The following is a 16,232-nucleotide window of genomic DNA, read 5'->3' on the forward strand; positions in this document are numbered from 1 at the left end:
AGCTGGAGGACCGGGAGGGGCTGCCTGCTCACTCCACACAGCTTGCACTAGCAGTGTCCAGTGCAGAGTGGACATCCACAAATACCTACTGAGTGACCTGCCCCTTCCAGACGAGACCGAGGGGGGACGCCGGCTGGTGGGCTCATGGCACTCATGTGGGCTGAGCAGCCCAGCGTGAGTCAACTTGAGCCTTCAGCGTGCAAAGCCCTGGCCTTATTCCTGCGAGGCCCGGGATCTGGGCCTTTCCAAGCCAGGCTGTCTGGCTGGCTGTGCTCTGGACACGAGTGAAGAGCCTGGCCCCAGCCGCGGTCCCTTCAGGCAGGATGGCAGCATTTCCGAAGAGGCAGCTGTCCTAGGGCCTCCGCTGTCAGAGGTGGTGAGAGGTTGAGAGCTGTCTTTTCCCAACTCTGGCTCACTCGTCCCTCTCATGAGCTGATTCTGGCAGGTATGTCTCTGGTTAAGGCCAAGGCAGGAGACAACAGCCCTCAACATCAGCTGTCAGAGCCAGCCGGTGACAGGAGAGAGGCCCACCCCCTTGGGCCTGCCTGGATCCCCGAAGCCCAGGCGGAGGCCCCAGGATGGGCAGTCTGCAGGCATCTGCGTGGTCAACATCTGGGTGCCCATGGCCGCCTGCAGGACTGGACATGGGAGCAGAAAAGCCAATTCTCTCCCTGGGCTGTGACCTAGAATAGGTGTGACCCCCAGAGGCCACAGTCCTCAGACTTGGGGCTCAGTGGGAGGAGGCAGACACATCCTAAGAGTGAACCCCACAGTGCCCAGGACCCTGTGGCTGGGGCGGCTGCCATGAGGAGGACCAGCAGAGAAGATGGGCTGGGGGGGCCCCAGCAGAGGAGTTAGCTGGATTGGGGGGCCCCTGGGCTAGGGAAATGGAGGCTCCAGCAGCCCCTGTCTTCCTGTATCCCAGGGGTCCCAGCTCTGCTCCCAGTGGTCCGGGGGCTGCAGCTGAGAGATGGGGGCAGTTCAGGCGACTCGGAGCTCACAGGGGCCTGCAGCCTCAGGAAAGCAGGTACTTCCCCATCTCTGTGACTCTTGAGAGTGGAAGCAGCCCCTCCTGGCTGGGCTGGAGGCGGGCAGGCAGGATGAATGGGGAGGGGTGGTTCAGGCCCTCGTTGCCTGGCTCCGGGGAAGGCGGGCCCCTGCCCTGCCTCTGTCTGGAGGGTGGGAAAGTTCTCGTCCATCACCACTGGTCCCAACAAGCCCTCTTCCCTCGGCGTCTGGCCTCCTGATTAGATTCTCTTGCTGTCTGTGTCTCTGGGCTGCCTCTTGTCTCTGTCTCTCCCAGCGGTAATGAGTCTGGACCTTCCTGGCCACACCCTTTATCTTTTCCAGCTTCCCCACCCCCACCCTGCGAGGTTGTTGACCTGGTCTAGGCCTCCATCTCCATCTTCTCATCTCCTCTCTGCTCCACACCCCGCTGGGCAGCTGGACTCCTGACCCCACAGCACCCTCATCCAACCCCCCAAATCCCATGGTCAAATCCCATTGCTCCCCGGGGTCTGGCCAGAGCAGCTCTGGGTGGGGCCAGGCAGGGAACCTGCCCCAGAATGCAAACGGGAGGGTGTTCCTTCTGTCTGGTGAGGAAACAGTAAAAAAGATCCTGCGAGATGCTTGTAATGATGAGACGTGAGGGGCTGGTTCAACCCTGGTGTAAAGGTTTCGTGTGGGGCGTGGGCGTGGGTGCTCAGAGTGGGGATGGGAGGTCTGGTCCCGTGGGTTAGAAAGTGCACTCTGCACTTGATGTGGACGGCGGCCGGCTTGGACCTCTATCTGTGCAGTAGTGGCCCCGAGGACTCAGGGGGTGCCGTCGGGGCCTCAGAGGCAGGAGCAGCTGTGGCAGCTGTGGCGGCTGCAGCCTGGGCACCTTGGGAGGTGGCTAGTGCTGGCTAACCTGGGTACCTGGCCGGACCTGGCTGCTGCCTCCACAACCCTGGTGTTCTGTGAACAGATTTGGCCTTTGGGACAGGGGCAGCGGAGGAGTGACCATGGGGGCCGGAAGTGGGCCGTCCATTTGCTGGTGTGTTCAGACCTCCTGGGTGCTCGCTGTAGGTCAGGCCCAGGCCCACAGCTTTGGCTGGACCTCTTGTCTGGCACTCACCTTCTTGGGCCTTTCCTGCCTCTGAACCAGCAGCCCTGCATCTGCCCCCAGAGCTCTCCAACAAACCATCTTTACGTCCCGCCCAGCACGTGTCCGAAGGCCACCTCCTCCAGGAAGCCTTGTCACTGCTTTCAGGGACTCCCTTCCGCCGAGTACAGTTTGAGCCCCGGGGCTGTCCCCTTCTGTAGTCATTGCTCCCCGGCAGCTCAGTGTCCCCCATGACAGTCAGGCCTCAGGGGCTGTGCCCGTGGTGGGGCTCTCAGTGTTGCAGGGCTCAGGTGCCCCCAGGGTCAGACCTGGCCTTACCCTGACCTTCACAGGGCTCAGGCCACTGCGTGGAGGCAGCAGAGAGCCACAGAGGGGACCTCGTCATGTGTGCACACACATGCACACATATGCAGGGGCCTCCAGGGAGGCTCGTGTCTGGCCTGCTGTGGGTGCCTCGGTGGGGTAACCAGGCCTTGGTTCCCTGGCACAGGGCAGGGTCTGCCCTCGCCCTCAGCCGTCTTGTCTCTGGAGGAGAGTACGTGTGGCAGTGACTGCTCTGCCCTGAGCTCTCCTGGGGCGTTCGTGCGTGCGTGTATGTGTGTAGAGCGGGCCTGGCCCCAGCCCAGGGCAGATGCAGCCAGGAGCGGCAGCTGGGCTCTCGGAAACAACCGTGGTTTCCATTTTCCTTCCTTTGGCTCAGTGAGGGCCCAGGGTGGGTAATGAGTTTACCATGAGGCTGACGCCCGGACGACTCTTGGAGGCCAGGCCCGGCCTCTGCTCCCAAAATAACACTGCAGGGGCGGCCCTGGGACAGGGGGTGGAGGGACATTCTGGGGGTGGTTCTCCTGGGCCTGCATGGGGCCACAGTGGACCCCAGCTAAAAACTGCCTCCTGGGCTGCGCTGGGCTCTGGCCATCTAGGTTGGAAGCAACCAGGCAGGACATTTGTCCCCTTGGGGGACTGGGAGGTGGGGAGGGGGACTTTTGGGCTGAGAGGCCTTGAGTCCCCAAAGGCAGATTGAAGAAATCTGAAAGGGGGGCCTCCTTCCAGCACCTTCCTGGCCTTCTCCCCTGCGGCAGGGGGCCATCTGATCGCCGGCCAGTCCCTCTCATGGCCCCATTGCCCCTCACAGCCCCCAGATGGCTCCCACACTGCTTTCTTGGCCATCAGGGTCCTCCAACCCAGCCTCTGCCCAGCGCCCCGAGCCTTGCAGCCTGTCACGTGAGACTTGACTTCAGCAGGAGGTGCTGATGGAGGCAGGGCCCCAACCTGTAGTCCCCCTACTCCCCACCAGCTTGTGTGGCTTCATTCTGGGTCTGCCTGTCCACCTGTGAGAGGGCACAGTCTGGTGCCAAGCCCGTAGAGTGCCTGGTACAGAGGGCAATGTAGGTGGTCAGGGGTGGCCAGTGACAGCTACCCCATCCAGCATCCACTGTGCCCGTGGACTGTCACCCTCGAAGAAGGGTATCTTGGCATCAGGGCGGTGACCTCTGGGGCCTCTCTGAGAGTCTCTCCTCTCTGTCACACACACAACCCCACCTGCCTCCAGAGGATTTAGTTCCTCCTGAGAAGTTTAGTTTCTCCCCACCCCCCAGCCAGACAGGAAGGGTCAGGGACTCCCCCCTGGCCTGGGGTGGGGCGTGGTCTCTTCCTGTCCCACTGGAGGGCCTTCTTGTCCCGTGTCTTGGGGCCTCCTTGTCCTGTGTCCCTAGGAACTTGGGTGGGAGACACAAGGCCACCCCCCAACCCCTGCAGGCATTGAGTGCTCCGAAGCCCAGCCAGGCTCCCCCAGCATCTGCTCTACAACCAGAGGCCAAGATGACCTCCCTTTCAGCAGGCTGGCAGAATGCCACAGGGCAACCTGGGACCTCAAGAGGCCTCCTGGAGGGCTTGCTGGAGGAAGTGTCCATAGCACCAAGGGACAGATACCACAAGTGTAGGGAGGAAATGCGCCTTGTTCTGCTTCCTGCTGACCCCAGGGACATGGCAGTCCTGCCCCTGAAGCCCCAGTTCAGGGGTCTAGAGTGGGACGGGCCCAGCACTAAGGGGGAGCTGTAGCTTTGCGGGGGCAGCATGGGGCCCTCTCTCCAGCCTGGGTCCTGGCAGAGGAGCTCGGTGGCTGCCTAGCTTGGAGAGAAAAGCTGGAGCCGGCCTGACGGGTTGGCGGGGGGTGGTCCGCTCCTTCTGCTGACACATAGACATTCCACTGGGCAGAGACACCAGCCCAGTCTCCGCATCGGGAAAGCATTTCCCAAACAGCTTCCAGACCACAGCTGCGCGCCTGGGTGTGCTTGGTGGCACCAGGGAGGCCAGTGGGCCCTGCCTGGGCTGTGGTGGCTGGCCGCCATCACGCTGTGCCCAGCCTAGTGGGGATGGAGGCCCAGAGCCATAGAACCCCCACCCCGGGTCCTTTAGGGAGGTACTGCCCGAGCTCATCACGTCACGAGTTGTCTCGGGCTCAGCTGGGCTGCTGGGGAGACAGCTCTGCCTCCTAGAACCGGGTTCTGCCCAGAGCGGGCACTCAGGTCCTCGCTGAGGGAGAGGAGCAAGGGAGTGAGGGCTGAAGGGAAGGAGGGACAGGCCAGCTTCAGGGGAAGCAGAGTTGGCAGTGGTGGCTTTCGGGGGAGCGGGCTGGGGAACTTTGCAGAGAAGGCCTCTTGGGATTGGCACTCAACAGATGTGTAGGAGCTCGCTGTTTGCGGGTCAGAGGAAGAGTGGGCATCTTGGCTGCTGTGGAAGCTGGGGCGCTGGGAAGGCCAGGCCACCCACGAGGGATGGAAGAGCCAGGGCCTGGAGCCAGCGCCTCCTGGAAGTGCTGTGCCCAGGGTCCACGTGGAGAGCCCTTTGGTGGCCTGGGCTGAGGGAGCCCAGCACTGAATTCTGGCCGACAGTCCGGGGCCCTGTGGTAGGGGGCAGTGAGAGAGCAGGAGAAGCACCACAGGTCCACTGCCTCCTCTGGGCCTTTGCCCCCCCACCACCACCCAGAACCCACTGGGCACCCCCGACAGAGCCTCTGGGTACCTGCAGAGGCCATGTCTCCAGGAGCCTGGAGGAGGGTGCCCAATGAAGGCAGGATTTAGGTCAGACCTGATCCCTGTCGGTGGTCCCCTTTGTCCTGTGTGACCCTGGGCAGGTCATTTATCCCCTGGATAAAGACTGTACGAGAATGTCTGGGACCCTGTGTGCAAAGGGCAGGGCCTAGGTGGGCACCTGGCTGGAGGATTCCCTCCTGGGCAGAATGAAGGTTTAATTATAGGTGTGTCTGGGAGGCACAGACCTGCTTCAAAACGGCACCATGAGACAGTGAGGAAAGAGCTCCGCTGGAAGTCACGAGTCGGTGGCATGCTGTGGAGCAACTAAGCCTGAATGCCACAGCTACTGAAGCCCGCGTGCCTAGAGCCTGCGCTCTGCACTAAGAGAAGACACTGCAGGGAGAAGCCCTCGCACTGCAATGAAGATCCAGCCCAACCACAAATGCTTTATAATTAAAAAAGGAGTTCAGTGACCAGGTCTGCATGCTGGACCCCCTGCCAGGCTGAGCAGTGCAATGCTTGGCAGTATCTGGAGCAGAGTGTCTGAGGCCCCGGACCTGTGTCCAGCACCCCTCTGCTCCCTGCAGCCTGACTGGTGGCTGCACAGGGACCCTCAGGTTTTTGTTAGTGTTGTTGGGAGCGAATGAGATACACGTTGCAGTGATAAACAGAGCTGGCGCATTGTGGGAGGCACTGTTCAAATGGCCATGGGACACTGTTCAAGTGTCCACCTGGGAGATATGTGGGGGCTCCCTACATTGACAGGCTGGGATCCACAGGCTGCGGTGCTGCCCCGGGGGAGGTGGGGAGAAGCTTACCCCCAAGGCTGGGGCAGACAGGAAGGCAGGCCTGTTCTGCACTGCCTGGCACCTGGCAGGCGGACGGTGGGGGCAGACAGTGGGATGAGTTGGCTTCTGGGCTGCAGACAGGACTGGACAAGGCGAGACAGTGCCTTTCTCCACAAGCTTGAGGTTGCCCCCTTTGAACCCTGCCCACAGGTGGGCTGTGAAGAATGACAGCCAGCAGTTTCTGGATAGGGCTGGGTCAGGCAGGGTGCCATGGGTGAGCCATTGGGGATCAGCATAAGCCTACACGACATGGGGGGCTGGGGGCCCAGCCTTCGTCAGGCCTGAATGCACAGGTCTCTCGAGTGCACAGCCAGTGTGACCCCACCACCTCTGAGGAGGGCTGCCTGACACATCTGGGACCACCGACTGTGCCCAGCAGTCTGGGGTTGGAGGAGTGTCCATGATTCGGCAGCCTCACCCCTGGGGCTCCCTGTCCCTGCAGGCTCGGACCCTCCCCCATCTGCTATAGGGGCGCAGTGATGCTTTACCAGGTTCCCGCAGGTACTGGCCCTGGACCAGTGGAGAGACGAGGGACACCGGGCTGGGGGCCTGGGGGAGTCTTCACCCCCAAGACATCCACTACCACGGTGTGGCCTCGAAGTGCGCCGGTTCCCCACTCTCCGCAACCTGCGTCGAGCTGCCTCTGCGGAGCCCTGGGGCCTTGCCAGGGTGGCCTCCATCCACCTCTATGTTGCGTGTTTTCTTTAACTTGTTGGCTCAGGGATCCCGCCTGTGCCAGCGCCCGTGTATATCGATGTGCCCATGCAGGTCCGTGCAGGACTCTGGGTATCTTGTGTACGTCTTGCACACGTGGGTCTGCTTGTGCACGTGTCTGCGTGGAGGTGCTTGCTCTTGTGGGTCTGGGTGTGTGCCGGCTGCGTGAGCGCGCGCGTAGGAATGTGCGGAGCGGGTGGGCGGGCGGCGCGCAGGGGGGCCCATGCTCTTTCTGAGAGTCGGGGGCGGGGCCGGGCGGGGCGGGGCGGGGCCTGGCTGCGGCGGGAATTTGGCCCTTACCTGCGGGGGGCGGAGGGAAAGCGGAGAACAGAAAGGCGAGGGGCGGGGCGCGCCCCACCAGAGCCGCTCCAGCGGCGCCGAGCGGAGCGGAGCTGGGAGACCCGAGTGCGCGCTGCCCGGAGCCAGGAGGGAGCGGATGGGCCATGGAGGCGCCGTGGAGGCGCGGCGGGCTGGCGGCTCTCTGGTACCTCGGGCTGCTGGGGAGCCTGGCGCGCGTTGCGGGCATGCACTACCGCTACCTGTGGAGGGGCTGCTACCCGTGCCACCTGGGCCAAGCCGGCTACCCCGTGAGCTCCGGCGACCCGAGGCCAGGTGGGAGCGGCGGGCTCTGCGCGGGGGCAGGCTGGATGCGCTCCGTCCCGCGTGCGCTGCCTTTGTTTCCTCCTTCACAGTTTGCATCCCGGGGGGCTGATGCCGTGGTTGGAGGGAGCGGGGTTGGGGCAGACGGGGAGGCAGCCGCTGCCTCTGGGACAGGTCCCGTGTGCCCTGAGTCGTCGGACATTCCTGACCCGTCTCTGGCCTGGCTGCGTGGGCTGCTGACAGCATTTCAGCCCCTCGACCAGAGGGAGGAGAAACGTACAGCAACTGTGTTTGCTGGTGGGCACAAGGGCTGCACTTCCCCTGCAGCACCAGCAGCTCTGGGGGTTAAACAGGAGGGGTAGGGCAGGCCCAAGAGAGAGGCCCTTGGGGTCTTGGAGTAGAGTTTCCTTTTCCAGGGTCCCCAGAGCCTTGGCCCCTTGGGGGCTGTGTGTGGATGTGGCAGGTGCTGTCCTGTCACCCCCCACCCCCGCCCCCCAAGGCTGGGGACTGTGGTCAGCCCAGTGAGCGGCAGGGTCAGCTGGGAGGACCCCAGCAGCCCTGTCCCGGGTCTGTCCTGCCTCTCCCACGCTGGTACCCACGCTGGGCCAGCCTCCTGCAGGAAGCTCCTGAGCATCGTGGGTTCCATGGAGTTTGGAGTCTGGCAACCTCAGGAATGTGACGAGGGGTGTGGCGTGCCGTGAGTCATCGCCTGTGATACTTGGACACCCGGCGTGGGGCAAGGCTGCATCTCCCCACACCAAGGACCCTGAAGCCCCTGGTGCAATTGCTGCCCGCGGTACTGCCCCTGGGCTGCAGCCGTCTGTCCGGCAGGAGCAGGCAGGTCCAGAGCAGGGCTATTAAAGCAGGGCCAGGATTGGGCTCCCCTTCACGGCCTCCCAGGCCCCTGAGTGTGGCTCTGTGCAGGGCATCTGATCTCTGTGCTCAGCTGTCCTCTGGGCCAGTCCCTGCTGCTCTCCACCAGAGGACACACAGATCTCTGAGCAGCAGGGCTGGGCTGTGACAAAGTCCGCTGTCTCCCCTGGCTTTGTCACTCGCCCTCTGGGGCTAGACCCCATCCCCACAGGGTAAGCAGCCCTCCCCCTGGGTGACTCGGTCTAGGCCGGCACTGTCACTCCACTGGTGGCACTAAATGCTGAGGGCCCGTAGCGTCCAAGGGCCTGGGGCTGAGCAGGGGCCGGCAGGGCTGGGCTTAGGGAGTCAGGTGTGCCCGCTCTGTTCTGAGAACTGATGGGCATGTGAAGGGGCCAAGAGAGGGCCTGTGGGTGATGGGATGGACTGTCCGGGGCGAGGACCCTGCGTCCTGTTTGGGGGAAGCAGGATAACAAAGTTGGTATGTGCTGAGCGGACCTTTCTGGTGGGATCCCAGGGGCTCAGGTTTTCCTGTAAGTGTGGCTGAGGTTTCAGAACGGGCTCATCTGGGGTGGTTTCTGCAGGGGCTGTGTGCTCCTGGGTTCCCATCAGTGTGGCGATGGGCCCTCAGAGGCACCATCGCCCAGAAAGTCCCATAGGCTCTCAGGGGAACGGCCCCATGTCTGTACAGGGAAGTGTCCCCGAGTGCCAGCGTGTGACCCATCCCCAGGCTGCCGCTTCCCTAATCACACGTCTCAGTTGAGGGGAGCAGTGAGACCCCAGAGACTGTCCTGCTGAACCCCAACCTGCCTGCTCCCAGAGACCAGATGGCTGCAGCCTGGGGCTGTCCTGAGGCTTTGGAGCCCTTATTGCGGGTGGGAGCGGCTCTGCCTGCTTGTCTGGAAGGAGCAGACTTCATCCCCTGATGCTCCAAGGGGAGGATGGCAGAGGAGGAAGCCTCCAAGCTCCTTTTCAGCTGCCGTGGGGACTGGGCCCCCTCCATGCTGTCTGGGTGGGCTGCCCGTGTGCCCTCTGGCGTGGAGAGCAGCACAGACTGGCCCGGAGGACGACTGAGCAAGGCCCATGTCTCTCAGGAGAACAGATGACTTGCGGTAGTTTCAGGGTCCACGGGGCCAGTGCTCAGCCGTGGTCACCGGGTGGAGGCAGTGTGTGGCATGGAGGTGAGGGCAGCCTGCAGCGTGGGACCCAGGGGAGTGCCCCCAGCCCCCTTCCCTCCCCCCATTCCCCCAAGACCACAGTGGCCCTCTCCTCTGGCGTCAGGAGGCCAGGCTGGCCAGAGTGGTCTTTTGGGAACCTGGACTTCCAGGTCGGGTTGTCTGAGCCTCTATGACACTGGAGAGGCTGCTAGATGGTTATTCCCTCTGTGTTCAGTTATTGTGGCTTGTGGGACATGTTATCCCAAGCTGATGGCTGAAAACCACCCAGGTCTCTGGTACCTTACACTTCTGAGCTTGGAAGTCTGAGAAGGGCTAAAATGAAGGCACTGGCAGGCCTGGTCCCTCCTGGAGGCTCTGGGGGAGCATTTGCTTTCCCACACGTCCAGGTTCTAGAGGCACCTGGACTCCTTGGCTGTGGCCCCTCCTCCACCTTCAAAGCCAGCAGCGCAGCATCTTTTTTTGTTGTTGTTTTAGATATTTTTTTTTTTTTTTATGGAAGTATAGTTGATTTACAGTGTTCAGGTGTACAGCAAAGTAATGCGTGTGCTCAGTCGTGTCTGACTCTTTGCGACTCCCTGGACTATAGCCTGCCTGGCTCTTCCCTCCGTGGGATTTCCCAGGCTAGAATACTGGAGTGGATTGCCATTCCTTTCACCAGGGGTTTGGTTACACAGACACACACACACACACACACACACACACACATGGCTTCCCAGGTGGCTCACTGGTAAAGAATTGCTAATGCAGTAGACACAGGAGATGGGGGTTCAATCCTTGGGTGGAGAAAATCCTCTGGAGTAGGACATGGCACCCCACTCCAGTATTCTTTGCCTGAAAAATCCCATGGACAGAGGAGCCTGACGGGCTGCAGTCCATGAGGTCACAAAGAGTTGGACACGATTTAGCTACTGAACACATATATCATATATACTCTTTTTGAGATTCTTTTCTACTATAGGTTGTTACCAGATATTGAGTATAGTTCCCCGTGCTATACAGAGGGTCCTTGGTATCTGTTTTCTGTGCGCGAATGTGTATGTTAATTCCAAACTCCTAGTTTATCTCTCCCACCCTTTCCCATTTGGTCACCATGAGTTTGTTTTTGTGTCTGTGAGTCTGTTTCTGTTTTGTAAATAAGTTCAGACGTATTTTTTTTCAGATTCCACGTATAAGTGATATCAGATGTCATTTGTCTTTCTCTATCTGACTTACTTCACTTAGTATGATCACTTCTAGGTCCATCCACGTTGCTGTGAATGGCATTGTTTCCTTTTATTTTTTTTTATGGCTGAGTAGGATTCCACTGTATGGAGCCCTCCTCCCTCTCTTACTCGTAAGGCCCGTGTGATGACCTTGGACTCACCTGGAAGCTCCAGGATAATCTCTCATCTCACCTGCAAAGTCCTTTCTGTTGTGTAAGGCTCCAGGATTACGATGCTCTCATCCTCTTTGCGGGGTTGGGGGGCCCGTTATTCAGCTGACCACACCCTCCTTAAGAACTGAGCCTGGGCTCCTCGGGTCACAGCATGACTGCAGTCGCGGTCACAAGGTCGTCACTGGGTCGGCGGCTCCAGGTCATGGGCGGTGGCTGAGGGCAGCTCTGACCTCCCACCACGTGGCCCGCCTGGGAGTGGGGCCAGCTGGGTTTCGGTCACTCGGTCCTGCCTTGCTTTCTGAGTAAGCTGTTTCAGTAGAGCGGCCTCGATCTCAGAGCTGGAGGGACCCCAGCAGGAGTGCCCGCCTACCCGTAAGCTGGGAGGTGGAGGGGGAGGCCTTGAGCTGTGCCGCTGGGCCCAGGTAATCTGGACAGGCTGACAGCAAACCATGGGCACTGGGAAGCCTGGCCGGGCCTCATGGCCCCCTGCCTGTGCCTCTGACCACGGTCACTGTCGCGGGCAGGACAGCTTTGGAGGCGGGAAGGGCTCCCGGGTGCCAAGGGGCTGGTCTGGCAGGATTTAGGCAGGAGCCTGGGGACACCTCTCAAGTCTAAATGTCCGTCCTTGCCACAGGAGGGCGTTGAGAGTGTGATCATGTGGGTGGGGGGGCCCAGCCGTCAGCGCTGCCCCTGAAGGAGCCCTGCTGGTGACGGGCTTACCTGCCCCACCTCCCCCACCTGCTGTCCCAGACTGCCCGTCAGTTTGGTGTCTTTGTGGGTCCCGGGCTGCTGGCTCCCTGCACATCCCCTCGAGACAGGGCCCCTAGTGTGGGCTCTCCCCCGCTAGCCAGGTGCCTGAGGGCTCGAGAGTGCAGTACCACTGTGGTTCAGCCACTCCCCACGGCCAGCATCTGAGGTGACCAGCTGAGAGGTGGTTTGGGAGCCAGTGTCCCCGTTGGTCGGTCTGCTGCGCACCTGCCGCTGGGCCCATGTCTGGAAATGACAGCCCCTCTGTCCTTCTGTCCTGTCCGGCAAGGCCACTGAGACACACTGAGACCCAGTCAGTCCACCCGCCCTCTCGGACAGTGCACGTGGGGCGCCTCTTCCCCCAGGCTTTGCTGAGCCCTTACCTTATGCGCAGTGCTGTTCGCCATGCAGTCGCTTTACTTTTTGGGGACCTTGAAGGGGTCGCAGAGAGAGGAATCTGAGCTCAGAGGGTATGAGGTCTCCTTTCTGAACCCCTTGGGTGGCAGCTGCCCACCCTGCCTTGCCCAGCGGGTGTGGGTCAGCCCACGGTCCCCACCCCCATCACTACTCAGCTGACTCCCCCACTGGAGGGCCCTGGGTCCTGAGACCTCCCACTGTGCCCTGGGTCCTCTGGACCCTGAGACTCCTTGGGGCTCTACTGGGGGCTGAAAACACTTTACCTTCAATCTTCCACCTGCTGATCATTCTGGTGTCATTCCAAGGAGGGCTCCCCAGTCACCATATTTCCAAGGAGGAGTTCTCTTGGTCTCATCTCCTCTCTGAACAGCCCTGGGGCTTGAGGGACACCCTGGGGTTCTTCCCGGGGTGGTTGTGGCTTGTGCATGGAGCAGAGGCCAGGCCTCCTAGGGTCGTCTCTGGTTGTTCCTGGAGGGACAAGCGCATGGATGGAGTCAGGGTTTCTGTCCATGGGAGGCACGACCTGGTGGGCAGGCTCTGGGGACTTCCCAGGAGAAACCCTGCCCCTGTGCCTCTGACACCCTGCAGAGGTGTGCTCAGGTGGCTGGGGCTTTAGGAGGGGCGCCTCAAAGGTGGGTGTTTTCACGGGGATGATGGGTGAGAGCTGGAGGGTGCAGTCACAATGTGTAGTGTGGACCCGGGGGGTTATTAAGCGGAATTAGAGGTGGCTCTTCCTCCCAGGTGGGCCCCAGGTGTTGGAGTCTGGCCTGCCTTCTCTCTGCTCTGCTCCAGCAAGCATGGGTGAGGGACTCGGGACTGTGGCGGACAGCGTGGCCTGAGAAGGAGGGGTCCCGACACCCGGGCAGGGACGGTGTCCTGAGAGAAGGGGGTCGGACCTGCTGCCTGGGGCCAGCGCAGCGCGAGGGCACTGTGTTGGTTCTGTTAACCCCAGCCCCGTGTCTTCCCCCTCCCCCAGACGTGGACGAGTGCCAGGTGCACAATGGCGGCTGCCAGCACCGGTGTGTGAACACCCCAGGCTCCTACTTCTGCGAGTGCAAGCCCGGCTTCCGTCTCCACGCGGACGGCAGGACCTGCCTGGGTAAGCAGTCTCCTGGGCCCAGCGCTCCTAACCTCAGCCGTCACCCCACCCTTCTGGGTGTGCCTAGGTTTAGGGGGTCCCTGCACTCCTGCACTGATGGGCCCCAGGGGGCCTGTCTGCTCAGTGCAGCCACCATTACAGTGGCCTCCGTACTGCCGAGTGTGGCGTGCCAAGGGGCCCTCGCCACCCATCGTGGGCCCTTGCCAGCACCACTCCCGTGAGGTCACCGGCGCTCAGGTGGTGAAAGAACGTGTCCTGGGCCCGGGTCTCTACGCTGAGGCTGGCCCCTGGGCACTGTGACCTGGGCTGAGCACCCTCAGTGGTCACAGCTGAGTCCGGCCGGGATGCCAAGCCCACTTCCCAGGGGACTTCCGCAGTGGGGAGGAGCCCTGGGCCACCATCCCCTCCAGGGCCCTCTGCCGCAGAGGCTGTGGACGTCCGTCTCCAGGGACACAGGTCTGGCTGTGCTGCCCCAAATGGGAAGACTTGGTGCCTGCCGGGTGGTGGTGGGGGGTGCCCTGCCTGGGGCAGGGGCAGTGCAGAGTTGCTCTTGGTCTGCAGAGCTGGGTTCCCTGGCTCAGGCCCCCCATCCGTCTTGAAGAGCCTGGGGGTGGGGGTGTGACAGGCAGGGACATGGTAACCAAGAGGCAGGGTATTAGCCCTCACTTCCTCTGTGGGGTCTTTTTACTATGGGGAATGGGCTTGATGGGGGCGCCTGGGGCCAGTGACAGTTGCCCCTACCAGCACAGTTGGCTCCAGGGAGAGAAGGGGCACGTGGGTGCCCACTGGGCAGAGGGTAGAGGGCTGGAGTCCAGGAATCTGGCAGTGAACGGTGGCCATCCACTGCCCTCACCCACCCCCCCGATCCCGGCTGCCCTGGACACAGGTGTCGCAGGCAGGGCTGCCCCTCCCTGCTGGCCGCTTTGTCTGGCAGGCTGCGTGGGGGTTGTTCTCTGGGGGCTGGGCTGGTGGTCACCTTCCCTGGCCAGGGCTCTCTCCCTGGCTGTGGCAGGGAGCCCCTTCTTTCCACCCTGGAGACCCGGAGTGGGCCCAGGCGGGCTCTGAGCAGCCTCCCTCCTGCACGCCTCGTTGCTATGTGGCAGGGCGGCCCGCCAGCCCTGGGGGGCCCTCCCCAGAAGACACGCTCACATGTCCGGGCCGCCACTCAGGGAGCGAGGCTGCTGCCCTGTAAAGTTTCAGAGCTGGAAAGTGGAAACAGATGCAGGAATGTTGTGATGTGCTTCAGGACAAATGCAACAGAGTGCAGCCCGGCTGCTGATCGCCGGGTCCCCTGTATTCTCCCTTCCTCTGGGGCAGGTTCTTCTCAAAGAAGGGTGTCCCTGGGGGCTGGTCCAGGGTGGGCTTGGCTGGGACACCCTCCTGTCTCCCTGGATCCCCCTAGTCCACCAGATAGTGGTCTTCACTGAGCTGCCAGAATGGGTAAACAGCACGCAAAGGGGAGGGTGCCTGTCAGGGCTTTGGGAGGATTGTGGCAATCTCTAACAGTGCCTTGAGCTGCTGGCGTCGGGCAGCCCAGGAGGAATACCCCGCTTCTGGAGGGGGATAGCCTCCTTCAGGCAGCCCAGGAGGAAAGCCTAGCCCAGCCCAGCCCATCACTATGCTGGAGCCCTTCCCTGGGAGACGCCTGGGCTCAAGGCTCCTGAAGTCTCCATCTGTGGCATTTGTTCACGTCATCGACTCAAAGGACATGTGTTTGAACAAACTCCAGGAGATGGTCAAGGACGGGAAAGCCTGGTGTGCTGCAGTCGCTGGGGCTGCAAAGAGTTAGACACGATTGAGAGACTGAAAAGCAGTAACAACACAGAGTCTTCTAAAGATCTGATGCCAGGACCCCCAGTGTGGTCTGCACAGCCTGGTATGAGGCTGCTGGGACCTTACCACCCCCTCTGCCTACCACCGTCAACTCTGTACCCCCAGACTGTATGGTCCCTAGGACCTCAGGGGGTCTGCAGCTCTCTTGGGTGCTTGTGCTCACCTCCTGGCCACCCACCTCCTGTCTGCTTCCGTCAAAGGGGGCAGGTGAAATACCCACATTCCACAACTTCCAGTCGCGGCGGGAAATACATGCTGCCTCCCCTGCACACACTCACTCACACGCACGCACACCTGTGGGCAGATTCCAAGTATCTGAAATTCCTGGGAGCTGACACCTGCAGGCCAACCCCCAGGTCTCCTGGGAGTGATGTGGGTTTGTCAGCCCGGGTCTGTTGGGGGCTGCCTTCCCTGTGGGGGGCCCGGGCTTTGCCGGAAAGTTTCCAGAGCAGATAGGGGTCTCCTGGGGACTTTCTCCCAGGCAGAGCAGGAAGCAGTTGCTCTAGGGGCACCCTCCCTTCTCCCTGAAGGGCCCCTTTGGGTTGTGGAGGGACCCTCCCCAGCAGCAGAGCACCTGACCTACGGCCCTGGGATGGGTAGGGCGGCCGAGCACCAGATGAGGGGCTCCAGGTGGGGCCTGGTGAAGGGCACTGCCTGGCCCCTGCCAGGCTGCTGGAAGTCCCTGCTGCTTTGTGAGAGGTGTGGGCCCTCCCCGCTTCTCCTCCAGGACTCCCAGACCGCAGGGTGTGGGGAGGAGCTGGTGGCCTTGTCTGAGGTTCACAATGGGGGCACCCTCTGGGCCCAGCCCACCCTAGGGTCTCAGCAGACATTGATGGGAAGATCAGCGTAGGACTAGGCCCCTCCCCAGTTGTCCCCTCCCCCACGCAGGCCAGCTGCAGGCGGGCTGCGCAGTTGGAGCACAGCTGCCCTGGACCCCCTCCCTGGGGCCTGCTGGGATCCTCTGGGCAAGGGGAGGAGTGCTCTGAGCTCTCCTGGGACTGGCAGGGCAGGCAGGGGACAGGTCCGGGCACCCCTCCCTTCAGCAGCTTGGAATGAGGGTTATGGAAATGCTAGAGAGTGAGAATAAAGAAGGTACCCACAGGGATGTGACAGCTCTTCCTCCATACAGGGTGGGAAGGCCCTGCGTGCTGGGAGCTCTCAGGTTGGTGCCGCATCATGGTACCCAGGGATCTGGGAAGTCTTCAAAGGTGGTTTTGCTTAAGGAGGTGGGGAGGCCTTGAAACAGACAAGGGAAAACTTGAAACACTCTTTCAAGGTGCTTTAGAGGCAGGGAGAAGACAGAAAGCACACAGTCTTCCTGCGCCCCTCCCTTGTAAAAGGCCCCTTGCAAATAACGGGGAAAAAGTTTCCATTTTTAAAGTGAAAATTTGCAGGAAGGATCTTGCTGTCAGCCT

At 61.6% G+C, this 16,232-nt stretch overlaps 1 protein-coding gene across 5 annotated transcripts in view; it reads left to right on the top strand.

Moving 5' to 3' along the window:
- MEGF6 (multiple EGF like domains 6) overlaps positions 1-16,232 on the top strand; it is a 102,146-nt gene that overhangs the window by 53,880 nt on the left and 32,034 nt on the right. For 4 of the 5 annotated variants that reach the window (XM_059875755.1, XM_059875753.1, XM_059875756.1 and 1 more), the window contains one exon: positions 12,862-12,984. In XM_059875755.1, the coding sequence (XP_059731738.1) occupies positions 12,862-12,984 (123 nt within the window). Of the gene's footprint in view, positions 1-7,061; positions 7,311-12,861; positions 12,985-16,232 lie in introns of those variants that run through there. The other variant, XM_010813409.4, reaches the window with a different exon arrangement.

Source organism: Bos taurus, chromosome 16 (assembly GCF_002263795.3).
Source record: "Bos taurus isolate L1 Dominette 01449 registration number 42190680 breed Hereford chromosome 16, ARS-UCD2.0, whole genome shotgun sequence".
Taxonomy (NCBI): domain Eukaryota; kingdom Metazoa; phylum Chordata; class Mammalia; order Artiodactyla; family Bovidae; genus Bos; species Bos taurus.